The sequence below is a fragment of the Cebus imitator genome, unplaced genomic scaffold (genome assembly GCF_001604975.1).
Source record: "Cebus imitator isolate Cc_AM_T3 unplaced genomic scaffold, Cebus_imitator-1.0 Scaffold61, whole genome shotgun sequence".
Lineage (NCBI taxonomy): Eukaryota > Metazoa > Chordata > Mammalia > Primates > Cebidae > Cebus > Cebus imitator.
In genome coordinates, this window is record NW_016107376.1 from 7,641,864 (window position 1) to 7,661,795 (window position 19,932).

The following is a 19,932-nucleotide window of genomic DNA, read 5'->3' on the forward strand; positions in this document are numbered from 1 at the left end:
GTAGCTGAGACTACAGGCATGCGCCACCACACCCAGCTAATTTTTGTATTTTTAATAGAGATGGGATTTCACCATGCTGGCTAGGATGGTCTTGATCTCTTGACCTTATGATCCGCCCCCCTGAGCCCCGGAAAGTGCTGGGATTACAAGCGTGAGCCACCGCACCTGACCTGGAATGTCATTTTTTTTTAAGGAACAAAATAATGACATTCTTAGCAACCTGGATGGGATTAGAGATCATCAGTCTAAGTGAAGTAATTCAGGAATGGAAAATCAAACATCATATGTTCTCCTCTGTAAGTGGGAGCTAAGCTATGAAGACATAAAGGCATAAGAATGATACAGTAGACTTTTGGGACTCAGGCTGAGGGTTGGCAAGGGATAAAAGCCTACACATTGCGTGCAGTGTACACTCCTCATGTGATGGGTGCACCAAAATCTGAGAAATTACCACTAAAGAACATATCCAGCCGGGCATGGTGGCTCACGCCTGTAATCCCAGCACTATGGGAGGCCGAGGCAGGTGGATCACAAGGTAAAGGGATCAAGAACATCCTGGCCAACATGATAAAACCCTGTCTCTACTAAAAATACAAAACTTAGCCAGACATGGTGGTGCGTGCCTGTAATCTCAGCTACTCCGGTGGCTGAGGCAGGTGAATCACTTGAACCCAGGAGGTAGAGGTTACAGTGAGCCAAGATCGTGCCACTGCACTCCAGCCTGGGCAACAGAGCAAGACTCCACCTCAAAAAACAAACAAAAAAAAAAAACAAAGAAAGTTTATGAATTTGTATTGTGGTGCATTCAAAGCCATCCTGGGCTGCATGTGGCCCACAGGCTGCTGCAGGTTGGACATGCTTGGTCTAAAGGAATCATAGCAAATCTGCTGCCTTTGCCAACTATTGGGTTAGGCTGGGTAACTGTGACCAATGAGCACGGAAAGGAAGTCTCCCAGGAGGCTTCCAGGAATGCTTGGCTCATTCACATATAGATCAGAGTGAGAGGAAACATACCTAATCCTCCTGTTTCTGGATGAGATATGGTCATGTCTTCATATGACAGATACTTGGAACTGTGGCAGCAATCTTTTAACCATTAGGTGATAAACCCAAAGACCAAGCCACTAACTCAAGGATGGGGGAAGGAAAGAGCCTGAAAGAGCATGGGTTCCTGGCGACCTTGGTGAGCCACTGAGTATTCCTAAAAATACCCAATTTCCAGACTCCTCGTTAAACAATTTTTTTTAAAAAATCCCATGTGTGTAAGCTATTTTCAGCTGGCCTTCTGTTAACTTGCAATTCTGACTGTAACATATTTGTTTCTTTAGTCAAGTCAAGCCTCAAAATAGTATAAACATAATCTCATTTTCATGTTATGTTAACTTTATACATATCATATATAACTACATATTGTAATACTAAATATTTTATTCTATAATATTTTAATGGGAAGTATTTTGAAAAGAATGAATCTATAACTTTATTAAGTGAAAGTACAAAGAACTTCTAGAATGGTGTTACCAAAATTATATTCTGGTTTTAGTTTTATCAACTAGCTGTGGGACCTTGAACAAATTACTGAACAGATTTAGGCCTCAATTTTCTAACCTATAGAAGGAAAGGGTTAGATCACTGATATGATCCTGTCCAATCTAAAGAACTGTACTCCTAATTTACTCTTTTAAGAGCTCTTCGAGGCCTTTGTGACAAACACTCATCTTTAATGAGTTCTATTAATAAGGATTTTTTATGTGATGGCAACACTTCCCGTTATGCAACTGATTTATTAATTGCTAAGCAACTACCAACAGCTATTTCTAGACAAAAGTGACACATTAGTGGTGCCTAGCTAGAAAGCTGAAAGCCCAGTGCTTGGCATTTGCTCCTGCCAGTTCCCAATCATTTATAATAGCAGAAGGATGGCATTCTGTGGGTAAACACTCTAAATCCAAGGCCTCAAACTCATTTGCTGATTTAACTTCCTTGCCATGCAAAAGTCAGAAAGTACCAAATGCAAAACAACAGACTGTTATTCATACCATCCATTGGGACATCTGTTACACAAACACAAAAATCAAGAAGTGGATTAAGAGGAGGCGGCAGATCATTCAACTGCAAGGCTGATTTAAAAAAACATCAGCCTCAGCATTAAAAGCAATTTATTGTTAGTTCTGGAAAGGCAAAGGTGTCTTCCACTCTCACTGCAACTAACGATAAAGGCATATAAAATCCTTATCAGTTTAATTATCAAGGAGACAATATTTTCAGTGTAACATATTTTAAGACCTCTTAAAGCTTAGATATCAAAAAGCTTTACAATGGAAAACAGAGGCACAACTTTGTTCTACTTTTCAGAGGATATCTCCTAGAATGAAAATACTACTGGTTACTAAAACAGGCTACCGACACCTGTGCCAACACAACCACAGACTGACAATTAAATGTCAAAAAACAACATTTGGCCAGGTGCGGGAGGATCACTTGAGCTCAGGAGTTTGTGACCAGCCTGGGCAACATAGTGAGACCCCCATCTCTATTACAAACACACACACACATTTTCCTATAAAACCAGAAACACCAATATAGGTAAAATCCTTATACAATGAACATGCAATACAACCACACTCACTGATGGTTACTTTCCTTTTTTTTTTTTTTTGAGATGGACTCTTGTCCCCATTGTGCAGGCTGGAGTGCAGTGGCGTGATCTCAGCTCCCTGCAACTTCTACCTCCTGGGTTCAAGCAATTCTTCTTCCTCAGCCTCCCAAGTAGCTGGGATTACAGGTGTGCAACACCACGCCTGGCTAATTTTTTTTTTTTTTTTGTATTTTTAGTAGAGATGGGCGTTCACCATGTTGGCCAGGCTGGTCTCAAACTCCTGACCTCACATGATCCACCTGCCTCGGCCTCCCAAAGTGCTAGGATTACAGGCATGAGCCACCGCGCCTGGCCTCTTCAATTAATATAATGCTAAAACCATACGTCCAAGCTGCACAGTTCAGATGCCAGAGTTGATGCATGACCATCATGTAATGAACCTATTTATTCACGCCAGGACTTACTTCAAAAAAAGGATTTGAGTCTGAAATGGAATGAACTAGCAGAAGAAACTCAACTGGACAGGGCGGAAGTGGCATGCTTACACAAGATTTTCACTCTCATTCTCATGCTTAGTTTCTAGATTCTGTGATATGCTTTATTTTAAAGGCCAGTTTAAAGATGAGTTGAACTGAGATAACTGGTCTGTTTAAGATGTGACAGGAAGACAAACCTAGAAGAATAACTGCTATTTGAAGACAACAAAAGCATAAAGGGAGCACCAGCGGCTCAGCAGGGCAGGTATTCTGTCCACCTACCACGCTGACTGCATAGTCAAATTCTTTAGCTATAGAGTGACCAGCAAAAGGAAGGAAACACAGCAATTCCACTTGTAGAAATTTATCCTAAGGAAAAAACTAGGGAAGTGCACAAAGATTCAGCTCAAGAATATTCACTGCAGCTCTGAAGAACAGAGGATGGGTCAAACATGTTATGCTATAGCTATCTAGAGGCAAAACATTAAAGTAATGAAAACTAATGATGAATTTATGTGTTTAATGACATGCAAAGATGTCACATGCAAAGATGAAACACCGGTAAGTGCAAAAGCAGTCTACTAAAACATATAAACTATAGGATCCCATTTTTTAAAAAATCTGTATATAAGTAGAGATAGGCATATTTATATTTATTCATAGAATTCTAGAAGTATAAGAACCAACTGTGGGAAGATCCTGAGTGCTTTTTTATTTTTGTTTGTTTGTTTGTTTTGAGATGGAGTCTTGCTCTGTTGCCCAGGCTGGAGTGCAGCAGCACGCGATCTCAGCTCACCGCAACCTCCACCTCCCAGGTTCAAGCGATTCTCCTGCCTCAGCCTCCTGAGTAGCTGGGATTACAGGTGTGTACCACCAGGCCCAGTTAATTTTTTGTATTTTTAGTAGAGATGGGGATTCACCACTATGTTGTCCAGGCTGGTCTCGAATTCCTGACCTCAGGTGATCCACCTGCCTCGGCTTTCCAAAGTGCGGGGATTACAAGTGTGAGCCATGGGGCCTGGCCATGAGTGCTTTTATATTTCCTGTTTTTATTTAGCTGTAATCCCTAATTTTGCTTTTCTATGATAAACATCTATCAGTTTTATAATAGAAAAAAAACATTTTATGGGCAGAGATACAGAAAGCCTTTAATATTTTGGGATATTCATTAGATATCATTTACTATAAAGGGAAAATAAAGATCTGCTTTAACAGGTCATTTTAGCAATATGACATAGCTTTGTTACATGGAGCTGTGGTTTATAATACAACAACTAACATAATTTCATCTATAGAGAAATTTGCACAAATACTGAAACTATTGACATGAGAGAATAAGAGATACTTACGGCTGAGTGAAGTCACGAGTGATGAAATCAGAACTCTTGAAAAGTAGAAAGATGTCGCTGAGGGACTGACATTTCAGAGAACTATTCATTGCTATCCAATACGCATCCTAAAGAATGAAGCACATGCTATTTAGTCTGTATTCTGCGTTGGCTGCTATGAAAGCTCAGGCCTATAAACAAAATCAATCATGCATATCACCCTCAAGGGTTTAAAGAAAAAAGTCAAGTAAATTTTAGCAGGCCAGGCGCAGTGGCTCACACCTGCAATCTCAGCACTTTGGGAGGCCAAAGCAGGCAGATCACTTGAGGTCAGGAGTTCAAGATCAGCCTGGCCAACATGGTAAAACCACATCTCTACTAAAAACACAAAAAATTGCCAGGCATGGTGGTGGGTGCCTGTAATCCCAGCTACTTGGGAGGCTGAGGCAGGAGAATTGCTTGAACTCAGGAGGCAGAGGTTACAGCGAGCCGAGATCGTGCAACTGCACTCCAGCCTGAGGAACAAAGAACAAAAGTCCATCTAAAAAAAAAATTTAATGGTACTGTCAAAGGTTAAATTATGCTTAACAACTAAGAGTGCCAGCATTGCATTTCAGACACTCAGCTATGAACACTGAGATGCCAGGGTCCTCACATTTCAGCCCAGGCCTAGGTACTTCTCAATGCTTTTCTTACTGATAATAAAAGAGAGGGGAATGAAGTATCAGAAACTTTGACATTTTGGCTACAAGATTAAGGTGGTAAAGAAATAGCCTGACCAGCTACTCTCCAAGAAAACAGGTATCAATTTCCTTACTGCCTGTTTCTGGGGAGTGACAGCCAAACACCTGAACTTTGAGGGCTGGAGCAGTTACATCCCACGTCTATCAAATCTGGGAGAGAAGGAGGTGGGATATCCTGAACCACTACAACTTTAAATGGTGAATATCTCACACATATCAACAAAAGATGGGAAGGCAAAGGCAAAAGAGGAACAAAGCTCAGTGGAACATGCCTAAAAATTATAGAATAATTAAGTCATTTTAAAAACATGCCTCTCCTATAGACATATCAGACACAGGACATAATATAATTTTGAGAAAATTAATAACTGCAAACCAATATCCAATTATTCACACTACATGGAAGAAAAGTACTAAAATACTGGAAAACAGCTCCCTCTGCGGAGTAGGAAATGGTGAAGTAACACGTGTCAGGACCTGCTGATTTTCACAGCAAGCTTCCAAATCTATTTGAAATTTTAAATTCTTTACACATATAGTATAATTAATTTTAGAAGTAAAAACAAAAAGTAAAAAATTAGATTAAGTACAAATTATCATTCATTTTGGAATTAAAAAAAAAGGCATGAGATAATTTTTGAAAATGCAAATAGGTCTCTGATTCCTTAAATAAGCTTTGCTGACATAAAACTGTTTTCTATTGGATTAAAACAACGAAAGGATTTTTCCACAAGCCTTAACTTTCATAAAAATCTTGTCAATGCAATAAAACACAAAAAAACAAAAAAAGAAAAAAAAATCTTGTCAATGCAGTATTAAAATAATAGGACACAATTGAAGGAAATATCAGTTGAGTTCTCCAATCACTCTATTTCCATAGCCTATGACACTTTTGTTTTTATTACTTTTCTACAGAGAAAAACTTCTCCATTAAACTGAACAGCCATAGTTTTGAAAAGGGCAGAATATGAATTTCCTCAGAATTCTAAAATAATCAGTGGCACAAGAGTGGAAACTACCTTTTGGCAGAACACATAGTATTTCACAGACCCAGGAAGGTGTACAGCAAAATCAGGAAGGTAAATTAGTAGAGGGAAATTAATAATAAATTCCACAGTATTTCTCCTAGAACCAGGAATACAATTAGATCCTCTGTAGGGATATGAAATGAAATAGCAAAACAAAAAATATTCAAACAGTAGGAGAATTACTTATATGTTCCTACCCTTGGGGCACTCCAGTTAAGCTTAGGAAAGACACTGCCCCCGAGGGAATTGATAGCTTCCTGGACTTTAGTGTCAAACTCAGGAAATTCTGGTGCCTATAGAGAGAGAAGAAATCATTGGGCACATCAATATCATCATAGTATGCATGGAAAACAAGATCAAAATCTCAAGGTTATAGTTTAGGGTATTAAAAACAGAATTTAGAATACAAACTACTATCAGAATTCCTGAACCCAGTTAAATAAAATCAGTGATCAAGTACATTTACCAAAAAGAGAAATTACCAGCTGCTTAAAATGACATTTTCCAATCAAAGCCTGCAAAGCTGAAATGACAGATGTCACTAGGCTTCTGAGGATGTGAGGAAGAAATGAATGGTTCTCTGTATACCAACATAAAATCAATACTCATCAAGTGAGAAGAGACAGGTGGAATATCACCTGTAGCTACACTCCAGCTGTCAGAAGTAACATCCCCATTTGAAGAACCAGAAGCCCTTCCACTGGCAGGAAGAGTCTCAGACATACAGTATCCCCAAAAGCCATGGAGAGAATGAAAAATAAATAATGTAGTAAACTATTTAAACACTGCTATTTCCAGACAAGTTTTAAAACAAGCAAAATCAAAATCTGAACGTTGGTCAAATTAAAACATTCTTTCCGTTTTGGGTGATTTTAAAAATGCATATTTTATATGAGCAAATGACCAAAACATTCTGTGTGTTTGTTTCAACCTGGAAGTGAATAGAAACACTGCTGTTTAACAGGAACTTAAGCCTGATGCCATTATGCCCTGCCTTGAGCCTAGGTCACTACCACAGGAGCCTATGGACATAAGCTAGAAAAAAAGGTAAGTAAGGAGCCATCAAGAGACATAAAAAACAAAAACTAAGATTCTCCACACAGTCATTAATTATCATTATGACCTCTAAAGAGGACTGCTGCCCCCTATCGGGCAACTACAAGTTCTGAAAAAAATCCAGTAATCAACTTCTTCCACAGCAAAAAAAAAAGACAGAGTCCATCTTGAATGAACTAAACTACACATTCCAAGATTACATCAAACAGTTATATAGATCCCCAAGATCTAACCCAGTTATGTGAGAGAAAAAGTGTCACAAGAATCTAAGAAAAGACCAAATAAATGAGTTTTAAAACATGGTCATACATCCCCCAAAACGAGAAACAGCTTTGAGCAAAAGGTTAGGGAATAAAGAAGACAGCTTAAGGCCCATTAGGCTGCCTCTCTTTCTGTTACAGATAAATCTGACCTCTAGACTGGTTAACAACAGTATCTTTTAATTACTTAATAGGCTGCCCCTCTATCTTCCCCTAGATGATGAAATGAGACTAGAGTAATTTAGAGAGGCTTTCAAAATGAACAGCAGCACTCGAGTCCTTTATTTTCCATTCCTGTCTCCCCATCCAAAGCAATTACAATTTATGTGAGGCCAGTAATTTCCTTCTAATGGCCTGAAGCAGCTGAGTTGGCTTCCCTACCACTCTAGCCATAAACCCCACTTCTCTAAGATCAGCACTGGCAGTATTTCCTATAAATGGCATTGTTGCACAAACTTAACAACATGAAAGGATTCAACCTTCAAAGACAAAGCAATTTAATTTTCCTATCCCATAAAACTTGACATCTTAGGGTTACTTTATATGTATGCGTTTCAAAAGATGTGGTCAGTTCCCTCAAATCCTCAAAATTACTCAACTTTAGGATAACCTGCCATAAGAATCTTAAAACAAATTTAAATTATAAAAAGTTTATACACAGTCTAAAGTGGAAGACTATGTACTGTTTGCAAACAGCAGAACCTTCTAGGTTATCTGTTTTTAGCCAGGTCCGTGAGCTACTTTACAATATGGCAAATTCTAGGTAAGTGATAGTGACATGAAGTAATTTTTATGGACATGCAATTTCTATCTCATCTGGAAGAGGTCTAATTGTCTTTCCTCCCATACTGCAGGGAGGCAAAACCAGTTTTGCCTCATTAACATACTCATTTCAATATTTCTGATCTATATCTTTTCTTTGGATTCTCTTCTGAACCAGTTCTAACATCTGTCTGGTTCCCTCATGAGTTAAACATCTTCAACATGCATTGAAGAGTTTCATATCTGTATGAGACTCATGATTTTACCATTTTCTATAAATTATCTATCAAAATCAGGAACTAACACTGACACAATACAGATCTTATTCAAAATGTACCAATTGCCCTAATAAGGTCTTTTATAGAAAAAAAAATTGACACATTTCTTCTGGTCCAGGCATCCAGTCTAGAATCGTGGACTAAATCTAGTTGTCAGGTCTCTTTAATATTCTTCCATCTGCAGCAGTTCCTCTGTCTGTTGTTCTTAGCATCTACGACCTTGGCATTTTTGAAAAGTTCAGGAAAATTACTCTATCCAATTTCTAAAAGTTGAGTCTGCTGGATGTCTCCTCCCAAGTAGACTCGCGTTGTGCAGCTGTGACAGCTGACATCCTTCCCATGCATCGTGTCAGGAGGCATGCCTGACAGGTCTGTCCCGTCACTGCCAAGGCTAATGCTGATAACCCAGCTGCCAGGTCTTTCCAGTGTAACATTACTATTTTTCTTTGTGTAAATAGTAAGTAATTTGGGTAAAGATACTTTGAGAAGATGAAAATATCCTTTCTCACTGTATATTCATCCACTAGTTTTAGTATCTATTTAATCAAATATTACTACAATGGTTGCCAAATAGTAATTCCTAATTCCATCACTCCTTCTACATCTATTAGTTGGTGCCTTGACTACTATAAAGACAAGCTTCCTCTTTTCCCCACTTACTTAATCACTTACATGTCACTATGGGAGCAGCAATTCTTATTTTAGTCAATGGGTCACAACCTATTCCTATTACTACACATGGAATATCCCTTATCCAAAATGGGTAAGATCAGAATCAGAAGTGTTTTGGATTTCAGGATATTTTCATATATACAATGGGATGGGACCCAAATCTAAACACAAAAGTCATTTACATTTCATATACACCTTATGCACATGGCCTGAAGGCAATTTCACTTTTCCCTTGGGGAGGCTGAATAAACTGTGTTGTGCGCCTGCATTGTGTCTGTGACCTGTCACATGACGTCAGGTGTGGAATTTCCCACTTACAGTGCTCATAAAGTTTTGGGAGCTAGGCATGCTGGGACATACCTGCAGTACCTGCCACTCACTAAGCTGAGGCAGGAGGATCACCGAAGTCCAGAAGTTTGAGTTCAGCCTGGGAAACACAGTGAGACCCAGTCTTTTGGATTTTGGAGCATGTAAGATTTTGAATTTGGGGATTAGGAATGCTCAGACTGTATTTGTTATGATGCTCTTATTTTTAGACAGTGGGAGCCCAAAGCTGGCATCTTTTTGTCATGTCTCATCATTGTTTCAACACTTCCACAGTTTCTGGCACAGCAAGTTGTTGCAGGCTCATTTTTACTTTCCCAAACCCAGTCCTGAATATCTCTAAGAAGTTTTAATTCTGTTTAGTGGACAATGATATTTAGAAACCAAGATCAAGGTACCAGGTAAGCTCACTGCTACCAGGATGTTACATGTCATTGATTCTAAAACTTCTTAGTGAACAGAGTTTGGTAAATATACATACACACACACACCTTTATACTATTAATTGCTGTATCTATCATCTTTATTATTTATTTATTATTTTGAGGCAGAGTCTCTCTCTGTCCCCAGGCTGGGGTGTAGTGGTACAGTCTTGGCTTACTGCAACCTCTGCCTCCTGGGTTCAAGCAATTCTCCTTCCTCAGCCTCCCAAGTAGCTGGGATTACCAGGTGCCTGCCATCATGCCTAATTTTTTGTATTTTTAGTAGAGATAAGGTTTCACCAGGTTGGTCAGGCTGATCACGAACTCCTTACCTCAAGTGATCCACCCACCTTGACTTCTCAAAGTGCTGGGATTATGGGTGTGAGCCACCCTACCAAGCCAATCTACACATACTTAAAAATGAGTTGATACTGACAATCCCCACCACTATTAAGATCCAGGTCAAACACCACTTGTCCCGTCAGGCATTCATGGTGTCCTCAGCTGTAACTGCCCTCTCTGATCTGACAGCACTGTCATCTCCCCATGCCTGTGTCACCTTTCCCCACTGACTTACAAACACCCTAGTGGCAGGCATCAACTCATATTCGTCTTTGTTCATCTCACAGAACCCAGTTTAGTGCCCTGAGTATGGCAGATAGATAACATTTACATTACACTGAATGGAATTTTCATAAAAGGAGAGTGATCTGAATGGCATCTGGAGTAAATGAAACATGCAAACTCAGCTGGGCATGGTGGCTCGCGTCTGAGGTCCCAGCACTTTGGGAGGCCAAGGCAGGTGGATCATGAGGTCCAGAGTTCAAGACCAGCCTGGCCAAGATGGTAAAACCCCATCTTTATTAAAAATACAAAAATTAGCTGGGCCTGGTAGAGGGCACCTGTAATCCCAGCTATTCAGGAGGCTGAGACAGAGAAGTGCTTGATCCCAGGAGGCAGAGGTTACAGTGAGCCGAGACTGCACCACTGGCGGAGGTTACAGTGAGCTGAGATCGCGCCACTGCATTCCAGCCTGGGCGACAAAGCAAGACTCCATCTCAAAAAAAAAAAGAAAAAGAAAACATGCAAACTTTCTACTTTGGCATCTGCTGGCAGTCTTCCCCTTTTATACCTAAAGCAGTACACTGGTTTTGAGCAGCTCCACCTCTTTTAACTTCTACCCTGGCAACCATATCTCTTTCATTAAAATAAACAAGTATCTTCTTATGCAGAGCTGGATTAGAACAAACCCTCCCTAAAACTAGTTTCCTATATTTCTGCCTTTATATTTACTTGTAAGGAATTTCACTAAAAACCTTTCCCTTTTAACTCAAGGTATGAGGAGTTTCATTCACCTATTTTTAGAAATAGATCATTTGCTTCGCTTACTCCTTTAAAAATATCTTCATTTAAAAAATTTTAGGCTGACTTTCACAATAACATGCTTATCCTGAAACACCATAATATGCTTGATCAACTTCCACATTTTTATGTAAAACACTGGTAAAAGTCACACACCACTCTACTCTTGCTTGAAAGAAACAGTAATTTTTATGTCATTTAAATATACTTGAGGCCAGGTGCTGTAATTCACAACTGTTATCCCAGCACTTTGGGAGGCCAACGTGGGGAGATCACATGAGGTCAGGAGTTCAAGATCAGCCTGGCAAACATGGTGAAACCCTGTCACTACTAAAAACACAAAAATTAACTAGGCATGGTGTCAGGCGTCTGTAATCTGAGCTACTCAGAAGGCTGCGACAGGAGAACAGCTTGAACCTGGGTGACAGAGGTTGCAGTGAGCTGAGATCATGCCACTGCATTCCAGCCTGAGTGACAGAGCAAGACTCTGTCTCAAAAACAAATAAATAAACAAAATAAATAAACTAGAATAAGGAAATACAGATTTTCCCTTTAATTTAGGTTCCATAGATTTAGAAATCTCAGAGTTTAATGATAGGCATGATTCCTTCTTGCAGAGCTTCAGAGCTTCATAGAAATAAGTCAAAGCATCAAATAGGCCCTCGAAATATTTCCTTTGTAATCAAAGAGAAAAAAGAGGACAAATCATGTTTGCTTGCTACATGTTGCTTCAAGTTATTTCTCAAAATAGAAACAATAGCCCACAGGGGAAATAATACATTAAATGGTAACTACATGGGAATTTAGAGAGGCATGCACTTAAACCTTGAGGCTAACCCTTTCCTGACAGCGTGAGGCTGCCCCATGCTGAGTCTGCTGTGCTCTTACCGTAAGCGTGGCTGTGTTCTCGTCATCAGACCACTGCATGAAAAAGAGGACGAAAACAAAACATTAAATTTAAATACTGTACTGGGTTTCAAAAAGCAGTACTCCGTCCAAAAATTATAAATAAAACCAGAGACATCTTTTCCTGAACACAGAGTGTATGTGAAAATACATGTCAATGTAAGATTCTCAGGTAACTTCTCATTTGATCAGATATAAGGTAAGATGTAAAAGTCAGAACCATCTCAGAGATCATTTAAATTAGAACCGTCTACAGAGCAGATTATTTTATTTGGTACCAACCTGTATTTCTTCTGCTTCATCATCACTGTCTGGCTGAGAACGTGTTGGTGGATCATCCCTAAAAAAACAAAAAAATCAAGAAAGAAAAGGATTTTGGTGCTGTGTGGTCATAATTTCAGGGGTACTAAACATATTTTTTTAAATAGCCTTAAAATTGGGCCAGGTGTGGTGGCTCACACCTATAATCCTAGCAATTTGGGAGGCCGAGGAGAGTAGATCACTTCAGCTCAGGAAGCAGATAACAGCCTGGGCAACATGGCAAAACCCTGTCTCTACAAAAAAATATAGAAATCAGCTGGGCAAGATGGGATGTGCCTGTAGTCCCAGCTATTTGGGGGGCTGAGGTGGGAGGATCACTTGAACATGGGAGGTCAAGGCTGCGGTGAGTTAAGATCATGCCACTGCACTCCAGCCTGGATGACAAAGTAAAATGCTGTCAAATGAATGAATGAATGCCTTAAAATTAGAGAACAAGGCCAGTCACAATGGCTCACACCTATAATTCCAGCACTTTGGAGGCTGAGACTGGAGAATGTCTTGAGCCCAGGAGTTTGAGACCAGCCTGGATAACACAGAGACTCTGTCTTTACAAAAAGTTTAAAAATTAACCAGGTGTGGAGGAGTACACCTGTAGTCCTATTTAGGAAGCTGACGCAGAAGGATCCCTTGAGCCCAGGAGTTTGAGGCTACAGTGACCTATGATCACATTGCTGCACTACAGTCTGGGTGACATCAAGACCCTGTCTCAACAAAAGAATAAAGAAATTAATTAGAGTACATTTGCATGAAGAGATGACAGAGTAAAACCTTTCTGCCTTGTTCTCAGATCTCATTAAAAACAAGTGAAAGAGAAAAATACTCCATCTCTAATAATACTGAGAATCATCTAGACTCTGAACCTCAGTATAGGAGAAAGTTCTGACAAGAAAGGGAAGATCAAATAGGATAAAGAAAGACCCAGAAGGGAATGTATGAAGAGCTGTCTACACAGCTGATGTAACTACTCTAGGGGCAAAACCAAGAATCTTTTCTTTGTACAATGAAAACAGGGTATGCGGACTGGTGTCAGGAATTCACTGTGGATCTAGACTGAACCACTGCAAAGGCTGGGAGAGAGAGGGGAAAATAAACAGGCACACTGTCTTTGAAGAAGACAGAAGCAAAGCAAGGTGTGGAGTCCTAATTAGGGAAAAGGTGCTGGACTGGCGGGAGCAGGTGAAAGCAAAAAGAGAAGGCAGATAAGCTGTTAAGTCTGCCTTTCTTCATGGTCCAATACATACAGCCCTCCTGCGCAAATAACTCACCATATTCCCATGCCCAGCTATCTCCAGATCTTCAACTGATAGAAAAATGCAAGTTAGCTCACTGCAACCTTGCTGTTACCAGTACTGCACAAAGCCCTCTAAGGACATAACGCAAGCACCATCTTATAAAATCTCCAGCAAACCTTTGTCTCCCTGCAGTCAGCTCCTTTCTTGCTGTCCTGCCCATTGCACCTCTGCGACCTATTTTCATACTTTCTCTAATAAATTTCCCTTTCTCTACCTCCAACTGTCAGTGAATTCTTCTTACCACCCATGCCACTGGCCCCAGGTAGTCACTGATCACCTGCAACACAAGGGCTGAAAAGGGCCACCCAGCAGCTCATCTTTATTGCCTAGAAGGAAGCAGAGGCTGAAAGAACTCAGAGGGAAGGCTCAGAACACCACCCTGGCCCCTCCTCAACACCCAAATACAAGTAACTAGCCTAGGAAGAGCTCCTATCATTGAGAAAAATAATCACAGTAAGAACCAACATAGTAGCTATGCAAAGACTAAAGAAGGAAAAGGAAGGGGAAGATTCTGGTTAACTTTACATTTTAAAATGACTTAAAGCCTGCAATTGGATTGTTTGTAACTTAATGGATAAATGTTTGAGGGGATGGCCATGCCATTCTCCATGATGTGCTTTTGTCACACTGCATGTCTGGATCAAAACATCTCATGTACTCCATAAATATGTACGCTTACTATGTGCCTACGAAAACTAAAAATTAAAATTAAAAAAATTCATTTATGTATAATTCAGATATTTATCACATAGTCATGGGCACCAGACTGCTGAATAATTACTTCATTTGGTTGATGGTCTGGCCATTCATTCATCAAGTATTTNCACACCTTGTACACATGGCCCAAAGATAATTTTATACAATATTCAGAAAGCAAAAATGTCACTATCTAAGCACCCATGTGGACAGATTTCAGATTTTCCAATTAGGGATGCTCAACTCATTTTACTATTTAGCCTTAAGGGAGACAAGGTCAAGAAAGGACTCGTGACCAAAAAGAGACAATGAGGATTAGTGACTGGAGGGGGCCACCACGTGCGTCAGACCCAATGAGCGGGCTCGGTTCAAGCATCACCTTACTGTAAAGGCTTCCTGGATGACCCCAGTTACAGCAATCATTTAAACCCCAAACATGACTTATCAGAATACTTGATGGTTTTTTTTTTTTTTTTTTTTTCAATTCTTTCCCAGGTGTGCAGGAATCTTTTTTTCTTTTCTTTTTTTTTGAGACAGAATCTGGCTCTGTCGCCCAGGCTGGAGTGCAGTGGTCCAACCTCAGCTAACTGCAACTTCCACCTCCCGGGTTCAAGTGATTCTCCTGCCTCAGCCGGCTGAGAGTAGCTGGGACTACAGGTGTGCGGCACCATGCCCAGCTAATTTTTGTATTTTTAGTAAAGACATGGTTTCACCATGTTGGCCAGGATGGTCTGAATCTCTTGGCCTCATGATACAGCCGCCTCAGCCTCCCAAAGTGCTGCGATTATAGGCATGAGCCACCGCGCCCGGCCTGTAACATCCTTTATAATAAACCAGTAAACCTAAGTGAATGTTTCCCTCAGTTCTGTGATCTGCTCTGGCAAATGAATCAAACCCAAGGAGGGGGAACTCATTTCTAGCTGGCTGGTCAGAAGCTACCTGGGTAGAGCTACCTGGGGGTTGCAATTGACATCAGAAGTGGGGGGGCAGTCTTGTGAGAGCGAGCCCTCAGCCTCCTCCAAGGAGACAGTGTCAACTGAACTGGACTGGAGGACCCCTAGCTGGTGTCTGCTGAAGAACTGATTGCTTGCTTGTTGGTGGGAAGAAAGCCCTACACATGCAGTCACAGAGGTCTTCTGTGTTGATTGCTGTGGTGTGAGAACAGAGAAAAAACAGCTTGTATTTTTTCCACTTACACAGACATAAAAGAATACATACTATGTAACTCCACTTGTATGAAATTCTAGTACTGACAAAAGTCAACTAAGGGACAAGAGAAATCTTTTTGGGGAATGAAAGTGTTCCACGTTTTGAATGGAGTGATGGTGAAATAGGTGTAACCATTTATCAAACTTTGCCACGTTGTACACTTAAGATTCACGCATTTTATCGTCAATGTACCTCATTTAAATTATACTTAAATTTTTCAAGCTTTTATCTGTAAAAATAACCTACTCTAAAATTACTAACCTTTCAAAATTCTCAAGAGATTATGAGCTTTCAAAAAGGCTCAACAGACAATGCTTTTCTCAATCTGAGCAAATGACATCTTCATTCATCTAACTGTTCAATCAGAAATCTGAGAGGGATTCTTGACACATCCCTGTCATCCAGTTCTGAGGGTGCAAGTCCAGGTCATCTGAAACCCACTTCCTCCCCCCCAACTGTTACCATCTTAGTTCATGCCACTAGCAGGTCTCACCCGCTCCAATGCAATATCCTCCTAACCTGTCTTCCGGTCACCTACCACTGCTCAGAAACTGAAATCTGATAAAGCCATTCTCTTGTTCAGGGCCCTTCAACGCCTTTCTCAGAACAAATGCCAGCATCTTTAACGTGAATCCCACACACACATCCCTAACCTTTAGTGTCCTCCCCTATGTCATCAACTGTCAATCTCATGCCACTTACCCTTTGCTCACTCCTATACTCTAGCTACATGACCTTCTCCAAGCTTCTTGTGAGTCAAGATCTTCCAGGCCTACAGCCTTCATTAATGCTGTTCCCGCCATCTGGAAGATTCTTCCCTTCGCCCTTCAAATGACTACATTCCCACCTCAGTCTCCCAAAGTGCTAGGATTACAGGCGTAAGCCACCCCGCCCGGCCCTGTTTAATAGTATTTAACATCAGTGCTTGCCTAAGCCAGAGGCCATGCAAACATCTGGCCAGTGAGAATCATCATAGGAGCTCTTCAACATGTTTACACTACTGAGATCTACCAATTATTTTCTAATATTAAAAGTCATTTTACTTATAGTCTCATTTATATAAGCTTATTATATATAAACTCATTTATAAAGCAAACAGGTATATGTATTTGAGAACAATAAAACTGGCCAGGCATGGTGGCCATCTGGATTACATCTGTAATCGCAGCACTGTGGGATGCCAAAGAAGGTGGATCACATCAGGTCAGGAGTTCAAGACGAGCTTGGCCAACATAGTAAAACCCTGTCTCTACTAAAAATACAAAAATTAGCTGGGTATGGTGGTGCATGTCTGTTGTCCTAGCTAGTCAGGAGGCTATGGCAAGAGAATCACTTGAACCCAGGAGGCAGAGGTTGCAGTGAGCTAAGATCAAGCCACTGCACTCTAGCCTGGGTGACACAGCAAGACTCCATCTTTTATATAAATATATATATATATATATATATAGTAAATATCCCAAAGTTGAGACTTGTCTGACTTTCTGTTTCCTTAGCATCAAATTATTCAAAGTTAATGAGGCTCTACTTAATAATCTTCAGGTTGAGGGGCTGTGAATACCAAAAACAGAAATATAATCCAGAAAGCTACACTAAAGCCCATCAGGCAAAAATGTGGGGTCCAGTTAATGTTACCGAAAACACACAACTCTTATCGTATTTCTATAGTTCCTTCATCCAACAAATGTTTCTCAAACTCCTCTGCTACATCGGGCACTGCTCCAAGAGCTGGGGTAGACAAATGGGCCAAGTCCCTGCTCTCATGACACTGCACTCTAATGGAACAATTAAGGGAATTATGTCAAGTGGAAGTGCTATGCAGAAAAATGAAGGGAGTCAGGGCACAGGTTTATTGTCAGGCTATTCTTGAAAGGTTGGTGAGGGCCAAACACTTATAACGTGACTTGTGAGCAGAGACTCGAATGAAAAAGTAACTTCACTAAATCCTATGATTCTTCAATGTTTTCAAGTTTGCGTCCAAAAGACTGAAATACATTAACTTCTTCCTTTTATTCTATAAATAGGGAAACTACCTGAACAGCTTCTGGAAAGTGGGGGTGGGGCCACGGTAGGTCAGCTGCGGTGAAGAAAATGTTGAGAAATTAAATGATAAACCCTAGGAAAGCTTTCTGTTCGAAACAGTGAGTTTCTAATCTTCAAAACTGAAGGGTCTCAAAGAATTTTAACGTGCACTTCCCCCAACCTGCTACCATCAGAAGGAAAAGTTGTCATCATCCCTGTTTTCTAAAGACAGAGATGAAAGGAGCCACTCAATTTCACTACTCATAATTATTAGAGGGAAAAGTACTCAGTGATGAAAATACTAACTGAGCACTGACAAGGAATACAAGACAAAGATCAGTACACCACTTTGGCTAGGAAAGAAAAAGAGCTAAAGGGAGAGAATGGTAACTAAGCTAATTCATTCATTTTATGTGTATCTTTACGATAAAGTTTGAGAAATTTTTTTCTAATATACTTTACCTTCCTGAAACCACCAGAGTCCCATCATCGAGTAAATAATCTTTCACATTCTGAGGAAGTGGAAGAACGACACTAAAAAAAAAAAAGTACACCAAAAAAGGCGTCATTTTATAAGACCAACTCTAAGCAGAGAGAAAAATGTCCACGTCTGATTAATTTTTGAATTGCTTGTTTTAATATAAAGTAGAAAATATTGGTGCTGTACATTTGGTAGCAGCAGACACGGAATTAGAACAGTATGATTACCACAATGGTCTTTGTTGTAAACAACAACAAAAACCAGCCAACTCCAAACAACCTGATGGAAATCACAATCTGAAAGCAACAACCTCAAAAGGATTCTGAGTGAGCACAACATTTCTGTGTCTTTAAGAAATCAGAGACAAGCAGATATTTGCTGCAACACAGGAAATGCAGCAAAACAAAGCAGAAGATGACTAGCATTTGGTCACCTTCTAAAGATAGAGGGCAGAAGTAGAGTCAGGAGCTGGAAACCATTCTTTGATTGGGAATGAGCACCAACCGCTAAGAATTCATGATACCTTTGGGTGTGTTTTGTTGGCATTCTATTCAACTGATCACCAGAGAGATAACGCTGCTTAACTGGGCATGCTTTAGCTTACTTTGTTTCAGTTAATCATAATTAAGGATGGCAAAGCCATACTTGAAGTTACTTAAAAACTTATGGGATAATTTGTCTTTTACCTTGAAATAATAAATAATCAAAAATCCCTACCACAGATATCTAAAAGTGCTACCATTACTTTGATCTTAAGGCATATGTATTTTTTAAAGTGGAAAAGATTACAGCCTGCTTTCAGGGAGTCAACAGAACATCTATGCCTTATAATATGTCTCATTTATTTATGGAAAAAGTTTTTTCTGGCACATTACAAATAGTTTTTGTGCACAAAAAAAGAGTATTCATGGGCTACTTTGGTTTTTAAAATAAATATTTATCAAAGGTACGATTTCACATTCAAAAATCTAGTTCTTCCTTGGGCTTTTAAGTTCATCTAACAAATCTTATTAGTATGTTTGTAAATCTACTAAATTTTAACCAATTTGAAATGAGGTTTTGCAATTTAAAAGTCTCTTTAAAAATTTAAACTCTATTTATAAACTACTCAATTTTCTTTTTTAATATGCCTATTGGCTGATTACAAATAAGCTTTCCTAAGTATTTTACTCTTACAAAGCTAAGTAATGAAATTGTTAAGTACGATGAATCTAAGGTTCTACCAGACATTCCAATACTATTTAAGAACTTGAAACTCTTCTTATCCATTTTAACTGACAATTCTAAGCCAATTACACAATTTTTTCAAGTCCATATTCGCTCTTTATTGAACGAAACCATTATATAATGAATCAGCAATTACTGAAATGTTGGCTCGGAAAATCAGTAAGTGCCAACCCCAGATTTTCTATCAACACCTTTTAAAAACCTGACAGATGAAACTGTACATATTAACATTTACTGCCTACCTGATGTTTTTAAGAATATATACGTTGTGGAATAGTTAAACTTAGCTAATTAACAAATGCATTGCCTAACAGTTATTTTTGTGGTGAGAACACTAACATCCACTCTGCGTTTTTCAAGAATATAACACATATACCGTTATTAACTATAGTCTCCATGCTGCACAACAGATCTTTGAACTTGTTCTCATATCTAACTGTAATTACATATTCTTTCACCTTCCCAAATCTC

The 19,932-nt window shown here is 39.6% G+C and overlaps 1 protein-coding gene across 2 annotated transcripts in view; it reads right to left on the reverse strand.

The window, feature by feature from the left end:
- The window catches only part of CDC123 (cell division cycle 123), a 49,873-nt gene that overhangs the window by 29,224 nt on the left and 717 nt on the right, over nt 1-19,932 (reverse strand). Inside the window, exons 2-6 of one of the 2 annotated variants that reach the window (XM_017529863.2) lie at nt 18,216-18,287; nt 12,499-12,556; nt 12,199-12,231; nt 6,372-6,467; nt 4,425-4,531 (exon numbers count right to left, since the gene is read on the reverse strand). In XM_017529863.2, the coding sequence (XP_017385352.1) occupies nt 4,425-4,531; nt 6,372-6,467; nt 12,199-12,231; nt 12,499-12,556; nt 18,216-18,287 (366 nt within the window). The remainder of the gene's footprint in view (nt 1-4,424; nt 4,532-6,371; nt 6,468-12,198; nt 12,232-12,498; nt 12,557-18,215; nt 18,288-19,932) is intronic. The other variant, XM_017529864.2, reaches the window with a different exon arrangement.